At 59.9% G+C, this 15,845-nt stretch overlaps 1 protein-coding gene across 1 annotated transcript; it reads right to left on the reverse strand.

Annotated features, from left to right (window-relative positions):
• Positions 1–2,526: 2,526 nt before the first annotated feature.
• Positions 2,527–15,522, reverse strand: COL9A2 (collagen type IX alpha 2 chain; the record flags this gene model as incomplete). The annotated part of the gene is made up of 33 exons (XM_080632504.1): positions 2,527–2,732; positions 3,030–3,107; positions 3,279–3,467; positions 3,548–3,602; positions 4,275–4,421; positions 4,727–4,759; positions 4,951–4,995; positions 5,230–5,265; positions 5,349–5,420; positions 5,662–5,715; positions 5,796–5,849; positions 6,185–6,238; positions 6,343–6,387; positions 6,526–6,579; positions 6,793–6,846; positions 7,054–7,107; positions 7,273–7,326; positions 7,415–7,468; positions 7,649–7,702; positions 8,325–8,378; positions 8,675–8,728; positions 9,227–9,283; positions 9,548–9,595; positions 9,783–9,836; positions 10,145–10,198; positions 10,343–10,366; positions 10,573–10,608; positions 10,878–10,931; positions 11,586–11,648; positions 11,736–11,771; positions 12,570–12,644; positions 14,470–14,586; positions 15,295–15,522. The coding sequence occupies 33 exons, from the start codon at positions 15,520–15,522 to the stop codon at positions 2,527–2,529; spliced, it is 2,346 nt and encodes a 781-aa protein (XP_080488630.1).
• Positions 15,523–15,845: the final 323 nt, after the last annotated feature.

Genomic DNA, 15,845 nt, shown 5'->3' on the forward strand with positions numbered 1-15,845 from the left:
GCAATAGCCATGTCCCTGACAGTACTGAAGAACCTGCTCCATTGCATCCAGCCCTCCTGGGCATGTACATGCTTGGATGCAAGTGAGGAGCTCCTGGGCTTCTTGCAGAGGACCTTGCATCCATCCTCCCGAGCAGCCCAGGATCCTCCATGGGCACAGTGGCACTTTCCCTGCCTCTGGTAGCCCTTGCTCTTTCCATGGGAAGTGCCCAATCTCTGCTCCAGGAACACAGCTCAGCTCTCAACCCTTGGACCCTCACTGCACCATTGTTCCTGCAGCAAACCCCGGCACCCCAGTTTCCTTTTCCCACGGTGCTCCTGCTGTGTTCACCCTGGAGGTGGGAAGGGTTTGAGTGAGGGGGATTCACCCTTTTCACAGAGTCACAGCCTGGTTTGGGTTGAAGGGACCTTAAAGCTCCTCCAGCTCCAACACCTGCCACGGGCAGGGACACCTTCCATTCCGGCAGGTTGCTCCAAGCCCCCTCCAACCGGGTCTATCCGCAGTGCCAAGCGTGTGCGCCCTGGGAAGAGAGACTTCGCGGGCAGGCAGCTCCCTCTCGTGGGGGAAAGTTCAAACGAACTAAAGCGGCTTCGTGCTGCTGCCCCAGATGCGCTGCACAGCTGGAGCCCGCGACCGGCTCAGCCTAGGGCTGCCCCCGAAAGCGTTTGCTAACCTGAATTCCTCCCTGACAAGAATCAGGACGGATCTCCTCATTTGCCCACGAATGCAGACAAGTGCTCAACAAGGCTATTTCTTCACCTCTCCTAATAATGATTTGTTGTTATTTGGGGCAGGGATTGGATGTTTTCCAGCTGTTTCATTTCCACAGATACTCAGGTTTCAGTCCCTCTTGTCTCTAACGGCATTCAAGCTGCTGTTTATGGGATGAATATTTATAAGGTGTCTGATGAAGAGGCAGATTTGGAGCGCGTTTGCCACTTGTTCGAAACAACCGGAGTATGGCCTGTAATTAATATGCACCCTCCTCAATTCCCTGATTGAATCCCAACTTGCAAATACAACATTTGCAATTGCCTTCCATTTTTGGTTTAAGACCGGCCCCTTAAAGTTGGCTGATTACATGTTAAGTGCAAGGCAGAGGTTTGCAAAGGGCACAGACAAGGTGATTTAGGGGGGGAACAAGTGGGGGACACTTCTGAGGAGTCTGGGTACATGGGGAAAGCTAAGGATCCATATGGGAAAATGCTCTGATACACAGTGTATGGGGAGGGAGCAGTACATGGGGCTTGAGTCTGGTCCCTGCCAGGATTAGCCCCTTATTGCCAACGCAGCCTGAGCCCTGGTTTGGCCATGCTTTGCCGTGTCCCTGGTGGAAGTGGTGACGCTCAGTGCCACAGGAGGGATCCACCAGCCTCTCCCACCAGGAGCTGTTCTGCTGCCAACCGCAACATGTTTCGCTAATAAACCTGAATTGATTTCTATTTATGTTACAAAGCGAGGCCCCGTTGCTCCCGCTGCACAGCTTTAATCCTTGCTGCTGTCGATGGCAGTAATGAGAGAGACACCTGTGGATCCTCCTGGAGCCACAGGCCTCCTTTTTAACTATTAAGAGATCAATACCTGCTGCAACGCTGTTAATAGCTTTCTGGCTACTTGATTGCGAGGGGAATCAGGTTCACTTGGCCTCATTTGAGGGTAGCTGGTGCATTGCTGGCAAATTTGCTCCATCTCCAGCGTGGTGGGAGGGGATCAGGAGTTGCAAATTCCCTTTGCACTGCTGCAAGAGGGTGAGAAAAGGAAGAGCTTTTGCTAAAGAAACTTCTGAGAGGCTAAAATTGTCCCCAGGGATGGGACTGAGCAATTGAGACACCCAATGAGGGGCTTGAAACAACACGAAAACCAACTTCAGCCCTCAAATAATAACCCCCCACCGGTGTATCCTTGGTATGCTTCAAAGAACTCAACATGTCATTTCAGTTCATTAACAATCCATCCCAGTTTTATTGTCCAGTTGTAAAAAGTTGGTGGTTTTCTCTTCATAGTTACAAAATAATCCTATTTTACAAAGATTTACAGCTCTGTGAGTGCCCTGCGGGGACAAGGCTGGTTCTGGTGAGTCTCTTAAATAATCAAAACACAATGTTTTGTTTAACAAAGAAAAGGGGGGGGGGGGGGGGGGGGCCGGGGAAGGAGCAGGCAATGAGCCGGTGCAGCAGCAAGCAGGACAGAACAGTGAGAGGGGTTGTAGAAAAGCCAATTTATTTCTCTGGGAAGGGGCACGGGGAGCGGAGGATGAGCAGAAGGGGAGGTAACGCAGCCCAGTGATGAGAACAGGACTTGGGGTGCCCTCTCGTTACTCCTCCCTGTCCTCAGGCCGGTGGGGGGGTGATAACTGCACCAGATAAATTCCTGGGGCTGCGGTTCCCCTCCGGCGCTGCCCTGATCCCAGCGCTCCCGCAGCCGGGACGGGCAGCGTCCGTTCCTATGGATTTGCAGTGTCCCGGTCCCCGCTGCCAGCCCCGGCGCGGGTTTGCTGCTCAGGTCCGTCACGGCGCTGGTGTCTCCTCAGTACACGGGGCCCTTGACGGCGCCCGGCTCCGCCATGCGCGCACCCGCGTAGGCGGAGGCCCCGAGGCAGGCGGCTGGCTCGCAGAACCCGGGCAGTCCGGTGGGGCCGGGCAGGCCCGGCCGGCCCGCGAGGCCCGGGGATCCCGGCGCGCCCCGCTCGCCCGGCCTCCCATCCACAGCATGGCCCGGGGTGCCGGGGAGACCTGCAACGGGAGCGCGGCCCTCGGTGTGCTGCGAGCCCGGGGGCAGAGCAGGGCACGGGGCGTGGGAAGCGAAGAGCAGGGGGATGCGCGGGCGTCAGGCAGGGAGCAGCACCGAGGGGAGGGGAAAGCGGCGGCAATGCGCAGGCAGCAAAGGCTGCTCCAGGCTGGGGATTTGCGGCATGGACCCGTTTGTAGGGATGGGACAGAGAATCCCCAGCCAGTGGCTGTCATCGCACTGCTAAAGGGGCACAAGGGATGCTGCTGCCCGCTCTGCGTGTGCGGGGCAGAGGGGCTTACCTGGGATGCCCGGGGGGCCTGGCATGCCTGGGTGGCCGCGGCCAGCTTCTCCCCGCTCCCCCTTCTCGCCTCGCTTCCCTGCGTGAAAGAAAGAGGAAGGGAACGACTCTGGAGCTGCAGCAGGAAACACGGACCTGGCACGGGAAGGGGCTGCCCCTGAGCGGGGACTGAACTCGGGCACAAGGGTGGCAGGAGCCCCGAAGGGGATTTCTGCCGGGCACGGTGTCGGTATGGCCACCCACCACCTACCTTTAGGTCCTATGTTGCCGATCTGCCCAGCAGCACCCAGAATGCCGGGGACACCTCGAGGTCCCATGGGTCCATGTGGACCCTGCTCACCGGGTGGCCCTGGAGGACCAGGAGGCCCAGGGGGTCCCATGGCACCTACTCCTCCCAGGGCAGCTCTCTTGGCACTGACAGCCAGCTCTGCCAGCTGCTCTGTAGGGCAGAGAGAGGCCAATATGGGGCGGGATGGGGGTGGCAGCACCCAGCTGGCAGTGCCCCTCTCACCCCCTCACCTTGCAGCATCTTCAGGACCACATCAATGATGTGCTGGTCCCCAGCATCCCGGCCCTGCCAGTGGCAAGAAGAGGCACATGCCATAGAGAAAGTTTGCTCCTGTCACCCACAAAGTTTGCTCCTGTACCCACAAAGCTGGTCCCATTCCGATCCGCCGCACCTCCCTGCACCCAGTGGTGTTCCCACCCTTCTTTACTTTCCATTTGGTCCCAGTGCATGTGCTCCAACCTCAGCTCACGGTGCAGCTTGCTCATGGTATTAACCTTCTGCAGCCTCATTTTCCAAGTCTAAAATGAGGCTTATACAGAAAGATTCCATTTCCCAGCACCTCAGCACCCTCACAGGGAAGAGCTTCTTCCTAACAGCTCATTTCAGTCTCCCCTCTGGCAGGTTAAAGCCATTCCCCTTGTCCTGTCCCTACAGGCCCTCGTCCAAAGCCCCTCTCCAGGTTTTTTTTAACCCCCTTTAGGTACTGGGCTCAGCCCTCCTGGATTGCTCATGGAGCAGCCCTGCCGGCTCCCGACGAGAACAGCAGTTTCTCACGGGAACCAGTTGGTAAGGAAAGGTAGGGGCAGTTCACCTACGGGTCAGTGGCAGCACAGCACGGTGGGAGAGGCGAGGAGGGGCTGGCTGTGTGTACTGGGGTGCTGTGGTACTGGGGTACTGTGTGTACTGCAGTACTGGGGTACTGGGGTACTGTGTGTACTGTGGTACTGGGGTACTCACCGCCACTCCGCGCTGGCCAGGCATGCCTGGCACACCGCGCTCCCCGATGAGTCCTCGTGGCCCAGGGGGTCCTGGGTAGCCCTGGGGGCCAGGGGCACCTGCATCCCCCGTGGGGCCGGGGAAGCCCAGCTCACCCTGAATGCCTTGCTGTAGGGGGGATGAAGGGAGGCATCAGGAGTGGAGCTCAGCCCTGTGCCGAGACCCTGAGCGCTCCCAGTATCAACTAGAGCAGCCGGGGTCTGGCCCCAGACAGGATCTGAACTTGAATCCAGGACTGAACGCGGTTACTGAAGCCCGTCTCCAGAGAAAATACTTCCTCAGGCCACCAGTGTGCAGCATGCACCAGCTCCATGGATCACTGCTGCCTTCACCAGGAGGATCTCCTCCACCGAGGGTCCCGCAGAGCCACCCAGCATGAAGGTACAGGTTGGTCCCAAGTCCCCATCACTCACCTGTCCCTTTGGTCCTGGCTCTCCTGATTCACCCTGGGGACAGAACACAAGAAATGAGATGGGGAGACAGCATGAATGTAAAGACACAGCTTGGGTGAGACATAGGTACCCCATGGAGCACACTGGGGTGCAACACTGATGTGCCAGGGGTCATGCTGGGCAGGAGACCCACATCCACCCCATGTCCTTCCACCCCATCCCAGGAACCATCTGCAGGAACCCACCTTCTCTCCCTTCAGCCCTGCAAGTCCATGAACACCGGGATCTCCCTGGAGGAAAGGCAATGGAGAAATGTGAGCCTTCACCAGCAGCACCCACCTCCTCCGCAGCCACTTTCATCCCTCCTTCCACCAAGAACTTGACCAGGACACTGGGCTATATTGATGGAGAAAGCTCCTGGTGCTGGTGGGTGCCAGACCCCCGCAGAGGTGGGTGCCAGCCCTGTCCAACACGGTGTCAGTGACCGCCTCCCCCCCCCCCGGGCAGGAGGGTGCTGTACTCACAGTGCTGCCTTTGGGGCCGATTTTCCCTGGGGAGCCCTGGACAAAGGAGAAGGAGCGGTTCAGTGCAGCATCCCTGAGCTGGAGCCCAGGGCAGCCCGACCCCTGCAGTCAGCACTCACTTTGTCTCCTTTGACTCCCGGCAAGCCCTGGGGCCCTGGGATCCCCGGTGGACCCTGCTCACCCTTTGGCCCCTGGCAGTGGGGGTAACACAGGAAAAAGAGAAAAATGAGCAAAAAGAGGTGGGGGGCAGACCCCCTCCTCCATCAGAGCATCCTTCCCAAGGGAATGAGGTGCCTGGGGAGCTCCCCATCCCCTCCAGCAGCTCAGGCTGCCCCACAGCATCCCAACCTGCCCTGAAGCTTCCCATTGAAAGGAGCAGCGCACTTGCCACTGTTTCACCTTTCTTTCAGTGGGAATTTAGCCTTGACTCACCGCTTTCCCCTGCTCCCCGGCAGGACCCACAGGGCCACGCTCTCCACGATCACCCTGCACAGAACCAGGAAGGGAGCGGAGTCAGGGACAGCTTCTGGCACTTCCTCGAACTCCACAGTGCCCCAGGGACTCACCTTCACCCCGGGGACACCCTGAGGTCCCTGCTCGCCACGAGGCCCAGGCTCACCCTAGGAGGGAGAAAGAAAAGTCCCAGAGGAGCTGCCCCTCTTGCACGTCATCACCTGCCCTTCGTCCTGCCCCAGGGATGTGTGGCCCTGCCCTTGTCCCCTGCTCCCACTGCACTGGGTGGCCAAGGAGGTGCTGGACCAGGGCACTGGGGATGTGGCCTCAAGGGGTTCCCCGTAAGGATACTGCTGTGGGGCAGGAGGAAGAGGAGGGTTGGGGGATAAAGTGCCCAACTCTGCTTTGTTTGACAGCAAATGGGGAAAATAGAACAGGAGAGAGGAGGAGAGAGACCCCCGGGCTGTGCCCAGGGGGAACACGGTGACATCTCTGTACTTACAATATGCCCTGGGGCACCAGTGACACCGGGCTGGCCCCGAGCACCCACTTCACCCTGTGAAGGCAGACAGAGTTGGTCAGAGTGCACCCTGTAGGGCAAGTGGGGCTGCAGCGTGGGTGCTCCATTGGTTTACTCCAGCTATGCTGCCCCAGACCCACCTTGTCTCCTGGACCCCCTTTGCTTCCTGGCTGGCCCGGCAAGCCCTGTGGAGACAAAGCCAGGATCAAACCCCATGCAGAGCAATGGGGCAGCATCCCTGTGGGTCCCAGCACTGCCTGGACATGGGAGTGCCACCCCATGGTAATGGAGATCTGCCTTGGGTCCCGCAGTTCCCTACTCACAGCTTGTCCCCGGTGTCCCGGTATTCCTGGTTGTCCGGCCTGTCCCGCACTGCCCTGTGGGGGACACAGGATGTTACTGCATGGCAGAGAAAGGTGCAGCAACGAGGTGTCCACGGGTGGGACAGGGGGCTTCCACTTGCTCCAGTGGAAGGTGTCCCTGTCCATGGCAGGGGGCTGGAATTGGCTGGGCTTTAAGGTCCTCTCCAACATAAACCACTCCATGACTGTGTCCATTCCCCATGGCCAGCCCAGCCCCTGCCTGCTCACCTTCACTCCTGGGATACCTGGGGTCCCATCTTTGCCATCGATGCCTGGGAGACCCTGCAAAAGGGGGAGGAGTTGCTGGGTCTGACACCTCTGAGAGGGACTCAAAGGCTTGTGGTAGGGGCAAAAAAGGCTGGGAAGGGAAAGGAAAGCTCCAGGCCTGTGCTGAGCCAGAGTGCAAGGACACAGAATAGCGCTGAACAGGACAGAGCTTCCCTATCAAGGGGCTCAGCCCTAGATGTGAGCTAAGGTAAGGGTACTTACGTTCTCCCCCTTGGGGCCGATATCTCCTTGGGGGCCCCTGATACCTCGGCCACCCTAGAGCAGGAGGGATCAAAGTGTCGTTTCAGCTGCCCTCTTGGGGCAGGGGTCGGAGCTGGGAGAGGGAGGAGGTGCTCATCGAGGGCCCCTCTCCATGCCAGGAAGGGGCATTGGCATCACACGGGCATGGCACTGCCCTTCCCGCTGTGATGGGATACCTACCAGCTCTCCCTTCTCACCAGGGTCCCCGGGTGGTCCCTTGGGGCCTTCCCTACCCTGCAAGGGAGAAAGACAGGGGCTGAGCAGCAAAGTGTGGGGTCCCCTGCCTGCCCCATGGCCCCTGGTGACAAGGGAGGGCACGCACCGGCCGCCCAGCTGTACCGATGGTCCCAACCATCCCCTTGTATCCAGCAGGACCCTGCAAAGAGAGCACAAGGGGATCGATTCCTTCCATCCCAGACTCGGATCCCAGTCAGGTCTGATCCCATTGGCCAGAAGCTGCATCCAGCTCCCACGGGTAGCCAAGCAGCATTGGTGATGCTCCTGGGAAGCATGGCCATGGGAGCTGGGCACCCTGACCCCGGAGCCAGGCACTTACCGCCTCGCCCTTGGGTCCTGCCATGCCAGGGTAACCCCTCAAGCCCTGTGGTCCCTGTGGGAAGGAAACAGCAGCCAGTTTAGCTGGGAAATGGCCCCAGGAGCAGCCCAGGGGAAGGTGCACTTAGAGCAGAAGCAGTTCTGGAAACCGGCTGGCTTGGAGGTGTTTGAGGTGTTTCAGTCCCCTAATTCCATAGCCCCCAGCAGGCACCTTTCCAGTTGTCACTTCAATGACAGCAACGGAACCAGACTGGTGCCACTTCCCCTGCCAAAGCTCTTGGCTTCAAAGCAGTTTTGCCCTTTCCCAGACCAGAGGCTTCAGCCCATTAATTGCTTTTCATCTTCAAAGTGCTCAGTGTGACCAAACAGCTTTAATCCCCGCATCCCTGCAGTGAGCTGGATGCAGTACCCCCAATCAGGAGGGGTAAGGGAGGGCTCAGTGTACAGGAGAGATTTATCCCTGGATGTTGAGTTATCCATGTTAATGTGTGCTGACTGTGGGGGCCTCCATTGGGATGCGGCTTTGCCACCCTCCTGGTGGCAGCTCCATGGCTGGGAAGAGGGAGATGGATGGGATGAAGCGGGGGGTCCCCAGGAGTGGGGACACAATAGTGTCACATCCCCCATGTCTGGGGCCAAGCACAAACCAAGTAGAGCAGCAAAGAGAAGGACGTTACCGGAGGGCCTGGGACGCCTTGTTCTCCAGAGACACCAACATCACCCTTGGGGCCCTGGCAAAGAATGGAGAGAGGTGAGTGTTGGGGTGCAGCAGGGGTACAAACCACCCTGGACACCCACAGCCCCCTTGCCTGGGACCCATTAGGGTGTCCCCATCCAGGAAGACACCATAGGAAGACCACCGTGTCCACCTTCCATGTCCCAGCCCCAATTTCCCTCCTTCCTCTCCCACCGCTTTCCTTCTTTCCCCCTTTCTCTCCCCAAAGCCCCTGCCCTATGGTCCAGCCCAGCATTCCCAGAGGCAGGCATTCCTGGTTCCTGCTGGGAAGCTGCCAGAGAGGTCTCTCACCTGCCTGCCCTGTCTGCCAGGCTCCCCAAGGGCACCGGGGTGGCCTCTGTGTCCCTAAGGATGAAGAGGAAGATCATGAGCATCCCTGGGCAGAGCAGCAGTGTTGAGGCAGTGCCTTGATGGCCACATCACCCGGAGCCACAGTGCCCAGGATACCCAACCCTGGGGTGCCCACTGGTGACGTGGTGGGGCTCAGCATCCTGCTGGTGACATGGTGGGGCTCAGCATCCTGCTGGTGACATGGTGGGGCTCAGCATCCCACAGCCAAGGGCACGCAGTGGGGATTCTCACTGGGTTTAACTCTCTGGTTTTCCAGCACAGGGAGCTGCATGGATGGGGCTGGGGCTTTGGCAGGGGCCAAAGGAAGGGGCTGGATGGAACTGGGGAGCTGCAGGGGACCTCTCCCATAGCACCTTTGCCACAGGGCTCTGTGTGCCTGTCCTTGTGTTCCCAGGGCAGCTCCCGAGCTCCCCATGCCCCAGAGCAGGGAAGGCTCTGCTCAGCACACCGGAGGTCCTTGCTCACAACCTGGCAGCTCCAGGGCTCCCTTACCTTCAGTCCTTGCAGTCCCTGGGGGCCTTTAGGACCTGGTGGGCAGCTGGTCGGGCACTGGTGGGAAGAAGCAGCAGAGTTGGGTTGCGAAAGGCCCCAGAGCTTGCAGAGATGTGCTGGAAGGATGGGCTCCCGCGCCACAGCCAGGCTGTGCGGTGACACAGGGGACCCCCGGCTCGCAGCATGGCCTTGGCTGGGGAACCTGCTCCTGCCAGCCCCATCAGCCCCCAGTTACCCAACACCACTGGTGGCTGCATTTCAGGCCAGGGCTTTCCCAGCAGCCACTACCCTGCACAGGGACACGGTGATGGCAGCTCTCACCAAGAAGTCAGCGCTGCCTTCCACTCCTTGGATGTGTCCCGGGGGGCCCTAGAGGAAAGGAGACCGTCAGCACCCCAATGTAACACCAGCACTGTGTTACAGTGAATGCTCTATCTGGAGGGAGGGGGCATGGCGAGATGTGTGTGGAGACGAGCCCCAGCCCCAGGCACTGGGCTGGGCCCAGGTGGAAGCTTCTCCCCCTGCAGCCAATGCTGGTGACTGAGGAGACACTCACGGGTTTCCCTGGAGGGCCTGGGGGGCCCCGCGGGCCGTCGGGTCCGGGGTCACCCTGGGAAAGAACAAGCCCAAGTGAGGAGATGTAGGGGTGGGGAGGCAGCAGGTACCGATGGAGGGGGTGATGGAGCACCAGCAACCCGCAGCGGGAACTGGGGCATGCCCTGGCTCTGAGCTGGGAGCGGATGGGTGGCACCAATGGACCCGGCTGCTCCATCACCCTCTATTCCTAGTGTAGGATCCCACTCTTTCACATTACAGGGTCATCCCTGTATATGCCAGGAGCCCTGCAGTGCAGAGAAATGGATGCTGGTGCAAGGAGGGGAGGTTTGAGGTTTTCCCGTGCCCTCTCCTGCCCCCTACCTTGGGTCCCAGTGCTCCAATCTCTCCGGGCAGCCCAACCTGGCCTGGAAGCCCCTTAAAGAGAAGACAGGAGTTCACCAACCTACAGAGGTTGAGCCCTGAGCCTCCTGCTGTGGGGTGCTGAGATCTGAGCTCTTCCAGCACAACTCCAAGCAGATCCCTGTGTGTCCCCCGCAGCCCCACACAAGCAACACTTACGGGAGGTCCTGGCAGTGAAGGACCCTGAAACAAAAGGAAAGACACAGTTGGCCCAATCCTCCACCCCCCCCAAACCCAGCAGCATCCCTGCCCTGAGCAGGGCAATGCCCACCCTGCCAGCAAGGATGCAGCAGGGGAGCCGTATCCCTGCTCTGCTCCCACCCCACTCTTGGTTGCCAAAGCCAGGAGTGGGAGCATCACTGGTGTCCAAGGGGGAGGTGGATACTCACAGGGAGCCCCGGTGGCCCTGGAAGTCCAGGCTGGCCCTGCAGGGACAAAACAGGAGAGTCAGGAGCTGAAACAGGAGGGTCTGGCCCTGCCGAGCCCTGCTCCACTGCTATCTCAGCAGTCAAAATCCACCGTTCCCCAGACCCAGCCTCAAAGGCACTTCATTGCCAAATGCTCCATCATCCAATTCCTGCATCTGTGCATTCCCTCCACAGTGATGGGTCTGGTCCCAGCCCCGCCAACCCCACTGGGTCCAGGGGGAAAGGTAGGAGCCCGGAGCACAGCCCTGAAGCAGCTCCTCACTCACTTTAACTCCTGGCCCGCCGACGGGTCCTGGTTCCCCTTTGGCTCCTGTTAGGCCCTGCAGGAGGAGAGACAGCAGGAGGTCACTGCCGGCCTCCTGCTCCCCAGCCCCTGCTTTTGCTGGGGTTTGGATCCCGGGAGCTCATGGCTTGAGCATCACCCAGAGGCTGATTCCCAGAGAGCCCCCCACTCTGCTCAGTGTTCAAAGGAGCCCAGCTCTCGCAGGCAGCTCAGCCTGGATGAGTAATGCATGCTTATAATAAGTTATTATTCTATTCATTTATTATTGAAGAGCAACCAAAACCCCAAAGACTTCGAAACCAAGGGAGTGGCTCTGGGGCATGGGATTGCTCCAGGTTTGTTCTGGAGGAAACAAGAGCCGAACCAGGGCTCAGGGCAGCGGCTGCAGTGCAGGACAAGGAAAAGCCTTTCCATGTTGGGGTGTTGGTGCCATGGCTTTCCTGGCACGGCTCCTGCCCGTGTGGGATGAAGGGGGATGTGCTTTTGGAGCTGGGCAGTGCAGGAGGGAGGCAGCAGCCCTGCCCCAACTCTGCCTGCATTTCCTGCTGTGACACAAAAGGTGCTTCCGGATCCTGCACGAAGTGATTTGGGCTTTTTCTTATATGTGACATAAAAGGATGCTCGTGCTGGGAGGAAGAGGAGTTTGCTGAGACCCTGCTGTAACCCGGGGGGACACAGGGTCTGTACTCACATCGATGCCAGGCTTCCCTGCGGGCCCGTCTGGACCAGGGGCCCCAGGCTCCCCCTTGACACCCTTTAAAAGAGGAAAGGGGTAGGTTGAAAGATGCTCCTCCAGGCAGGGTGAGACCATCAATGAGCTGGGGGGGGGGGGGGTACTCACCGGGGACCCCGGGGCTCCAGCAGAGCCTTTGTCACCCTGGGGAAAAGGAAGAAGGCTGTAAAAGGGGTCCGTCACCCTACAGAGCCGGACCAGGCAGCACAGGGGGCTCAGAACCCACATCCCCAATCCCCCTTCCCACACTGTATTCCCCAGCACAAGAACCACATCAGGATGGGGCTGGTGTGGAGAGGCGAGGGCTGTGCTGGGTGCAGGGAGGGCTGCGGCCCCTCCGGGTGGAAATAGCACTAAAATAACAGCCTGGGGCAAGAAAGGGCCCTTTCTGCTGCTCACAGACCCCTCTGTTGAGGCTCTGGGCAGGATCTGGACCACGGCTGCCTGCCACAGCCCTCGGGCATGGCTCTGCTCTGTGGACACCCAACCTGGGGGTCCTGCTCCCCATCAGCCCCCCAGCTCCAGCTCCTCACTGGGCTGAGCCCTGCATCCAGCCCCCCCGAGCACCCTCTGCTGCTCACACGGGGGTGCCCTGAGCATCCTGCACCCAGACCTCCCTGCCCTCTGCTCCCAAAAGCCATTTCAGGCCCCAATTCCCGAGGTGGTCAGGAAGCCACAGGCTGCTGTCCCAGGGAGGTGGATGGAGCCACAGTGCAGGAGCTGGGCTCCCCCATGCCAGTATGGCCACCCAGGCCACCAGCAACACCAGGGATGCTCCATGTGCCCCAGCCCAGGAGCAGCTCAGCGCAGGAACCGCACGGCACCGGCATTCCCTGCCCTCCACAGCGCCTCTGCCTGACACAATGTTTCTCTTTGTGCTGCAGGTCTCCTCCTTCCCTCTCTACCTCCCTCCAGCCTGCACAGGTTCCCGGCCGTACTCACATCAACGCCATCCGCTCCCGGCACTCCTGGGGGACCGGGGGGCCCTCGCGGGCCGGGCTCTCCCGGAGGCCCTCGCTAAGGGGAAGAAGGGATGGGACCCACGTCAGGAAGGATCAGACCGACCCCAGGAGATGCTGGGGTCAGAGGGAGCCAGGGCTCAGCGCTCGATGGGGACCCATCTCCGGAGGGCTGGGATGGAGTGAGCACCCCAAGGCATCCGAGCTATGCCCCGGCTGCCTGGCTGTGCCCCCAGCAAGGGAACGGGTGGAGAACTCCAGGGAATCTGCCTCACAGAGGCACAAGCAGTTCCCCGTCCCCTCCCCGGTTTCTATCCCATCACAGCTCCCTCCTGCCCCAGCGGTGCAGGGTCTCGATGAGGTGATGGCCCCTCTCAGCCCGGCGTTCAAGCCCAGCACTGGGATTTCTAAGATCACTGGTAGGATTTGGGTGCCCCGGTATGGAACGAGGATCTCAAGCCCTTCTGTGGGCTCCCTCCTGCCTGCTCGGGGCTGGCTTGCTGCCCGCAGCGCTGCACACAAAAGCACCATTCAGCCCGCACAGCCTGGCCCCAGCCCTGAGGTTTGCACAGGACTCCACAGGAGCGGCTTTGCAAAGGAATCTCTGTTATCCTGACGCGGTGTTTGGGGGGGGCCAGAGACTCCAGTCCCAGAGACTGAATTCTAGTGTTCCTGGAAATGAAACCAGACAGGCTGGCTGCGACCCCCCATCCTTCCAGGATCGTTTATCTCAGGATGAGGGGTTATGCTGGTTTGTTTGTTCACGGAGCCAGGAGAGCCCTGGCTTCACCTTGGGAGCGAGCACCCGGCCTTGGGAGCATCCGTGAATGACACCTTTGTCCTTCCAGAGTCATTTCCAACTGGATCCTTGCTCCAGGAGCTTCCTTGCTCCGACCAGAGCCTGCTCCCCTGCCCGGACCCTGCCACCACAAGCCCATGGGCATCCTGGGGGACTGTTACAGGAAGGGAGGTGCCCCAGGTCTCTGCAGCGATGCTGTCAGTACCCTGTCTGTACCACACCTGTACCATGTCTGTATCGTCTCTGTACCACATCTGTGCCGTGTCTGTGCCATGTCTGTGCCAGCGGGCAGCTCAGGAGCCACATGGGAATATTATCCCGAAATCTTTCCTAAACACCTGATTTTTGGAGTTGCAAGGCAGGAACAGTTTTCTCTTGTCGGTGCAATCCCAGGGGAAACTGCCTGCCCGCTGGCCCCGAGGGGCAGAGCGACACCTTCTCTTTGCTTCTTTCCAATGCATTTGCTGCTGCCCCTGGGTGAGTTGGGAGAACTCGCTGGGATCCCCAGTGCCTCCACTGCTGGTCGCCCTCTCGTGCCCCCCGGCAAACCCCATAGAACCCCGGCACAGCCCTGGGAGGGTCAGTCTCAGCCCCCCTCAACCCGGCAAAGCAGAGGTGAATAAGCATTTATCCAGGTGATGGGAGGCACAAGATCGGCGGCTGCTGGAGAGGGGAGCGGCAGAGTCCCCATTGCTGCCCAAGGGGAGAAGAAAACTCAACCGGTTAACTAACAACTCCAAGGCGTGCATCCCAGCCCTGGCCCTGGCTCACAGGGCTGGAGGCAGCTTTCGGCATGGAGAGATCCCAGTTGGGTCAGAGCTGGGGATCCCGGCCGGGTGCTGCTCCCACCCCCCATAGTGGGTCATTCCTGGGAAAAGCAAGGGAAAGTCGCTGGGAAAAGAAGCAGAAGTCCCAGCACTGCGGGTGAGGGTCTATGGCAGGGAGATAGGGAGTGTCCCCTTCCATCCCCATCCCCTCCCTATCCCTTCGGCATCCCCTCTCTATTCCTTCCCTATCCCTTCTCCATGCCCTCTCCGTCCCCCATCCCAGCCTGGCGCGGAGCGGGGCCGAGCAGAGAACTCACGATCTGGGCCAGGCAGAGGCAGAAGGCTTGGCACAGGAGCCAGAGCTGGAGCACGGGGGCGCCGCCGGCCATGGCGGGGCCGCGTCCGGCTGCGCTCAGGTACGGCACCAGCCCCGACTGCACAGCGGACACCGGGAGGAGGAGGAGCAGGAGGAGCAAGAGGGGCTCATGAATATGGAGCAATGGGAGGAGGGCAGGCGGCAGCTCAGGCTCCCCCCCCTGCTCAGGTGAGCCTGTGGCTGTGCTGGGCTGGACCCTGCTGGAGGATTTGACACGATAGAACTGTTGAATCATGGAATCATAGAATGGTTTGGGTTGGAAAGGACCTTGAGGTCATCTGGTTCCGACCCCCTGTCATGGGCAGATGTGAGGATTTGGAGATGGAGGGTCTGGCAGGATGGTGGTGGAGGGATGGGCACAATGGCAGTGTGGGATTTGACACGAGGGGCACAAAGCGGCTTTTAATGCAGACCAAGGAGCTGGGAGATGAGGGGGACAAGCTAGGGAGCTGCTGGTGGAGCTGCATGGTGAGACCACAGCCAGGACGGCCACATGGGCATTCCGAGGGTGGCCCCTTGATGTCCCCAGTGTGCTGCCCATGCCAGGCCATGGGGCACTGTGCTGCCCAGGACTGGGGCTGATGTTACCCTCACTCCCTGTGATGGGGTTGGCACTGGGACAAGAGGAGTCAGTGCTGAGGAGTCACTGGCTGCTCCCTACAGGCAGGGCATGAGGCTGCGAACATGGGGGTATGGATGTCCCACTCATCACTCCCCAATCCCAGCTCCCCACAGCTGCCCCCAGATTCACACACATCCCCCCCACCAACTCCACAGGAATATGGGAATGATTCATCTCTGTGATTCCTTCCTCCTCCTCCTCATGGAGGGCTCGAAGGCTCCACAATGAGCCACTGAAGACTGATTCATTGGTACTGGGGGAGCTCAGTGGCTCCCCAGCAGCGGGCAGGCTGCTGCCTGCACCCAAGTGCAGATCAGGGGCAGCAAAATGGGGGTCCACATCCTCTCCATGGGCAGGGGACCATCCTTGCATATGGACCAGCCAGAACTCAGGATGCACCACTGGGCTAAGATCTCCTTTCCAGTTGTGTCTCCCTGTGTCCCAGCCTGGCACTGGGAAGGCCGATGGACTCCTGCCCTCCCAAAGCCCCTCCTGGAAGCACTTTCACCAAAACCTGGGACAAAAATCCTCTCGTTGCCTGGCTGAGAGCTCCTTGTTTTCAGAGCATCTAAATTTGGCTCCTCACCATTCCCAGAGCTGCTGGGATATTTCTGCTTGTGCCCGAGGTAGATGCATCCTAGTGCTGCCACCTGGCCCGGTGCCTTTCTGGGACACAAGTGTCACTTTTGGAGGAA

This window comes from Psittacula echo (genome assembly GCF_963264785.1).
Source record: "Psittacula echo genome assembly, chromosome: 21".
Taxonomy (NCBI): Eukaryota; Metazoa; Chordata; class Aves; order Psittaciformes; family Psittacidae; genus Psittacula; species Psittacula echo.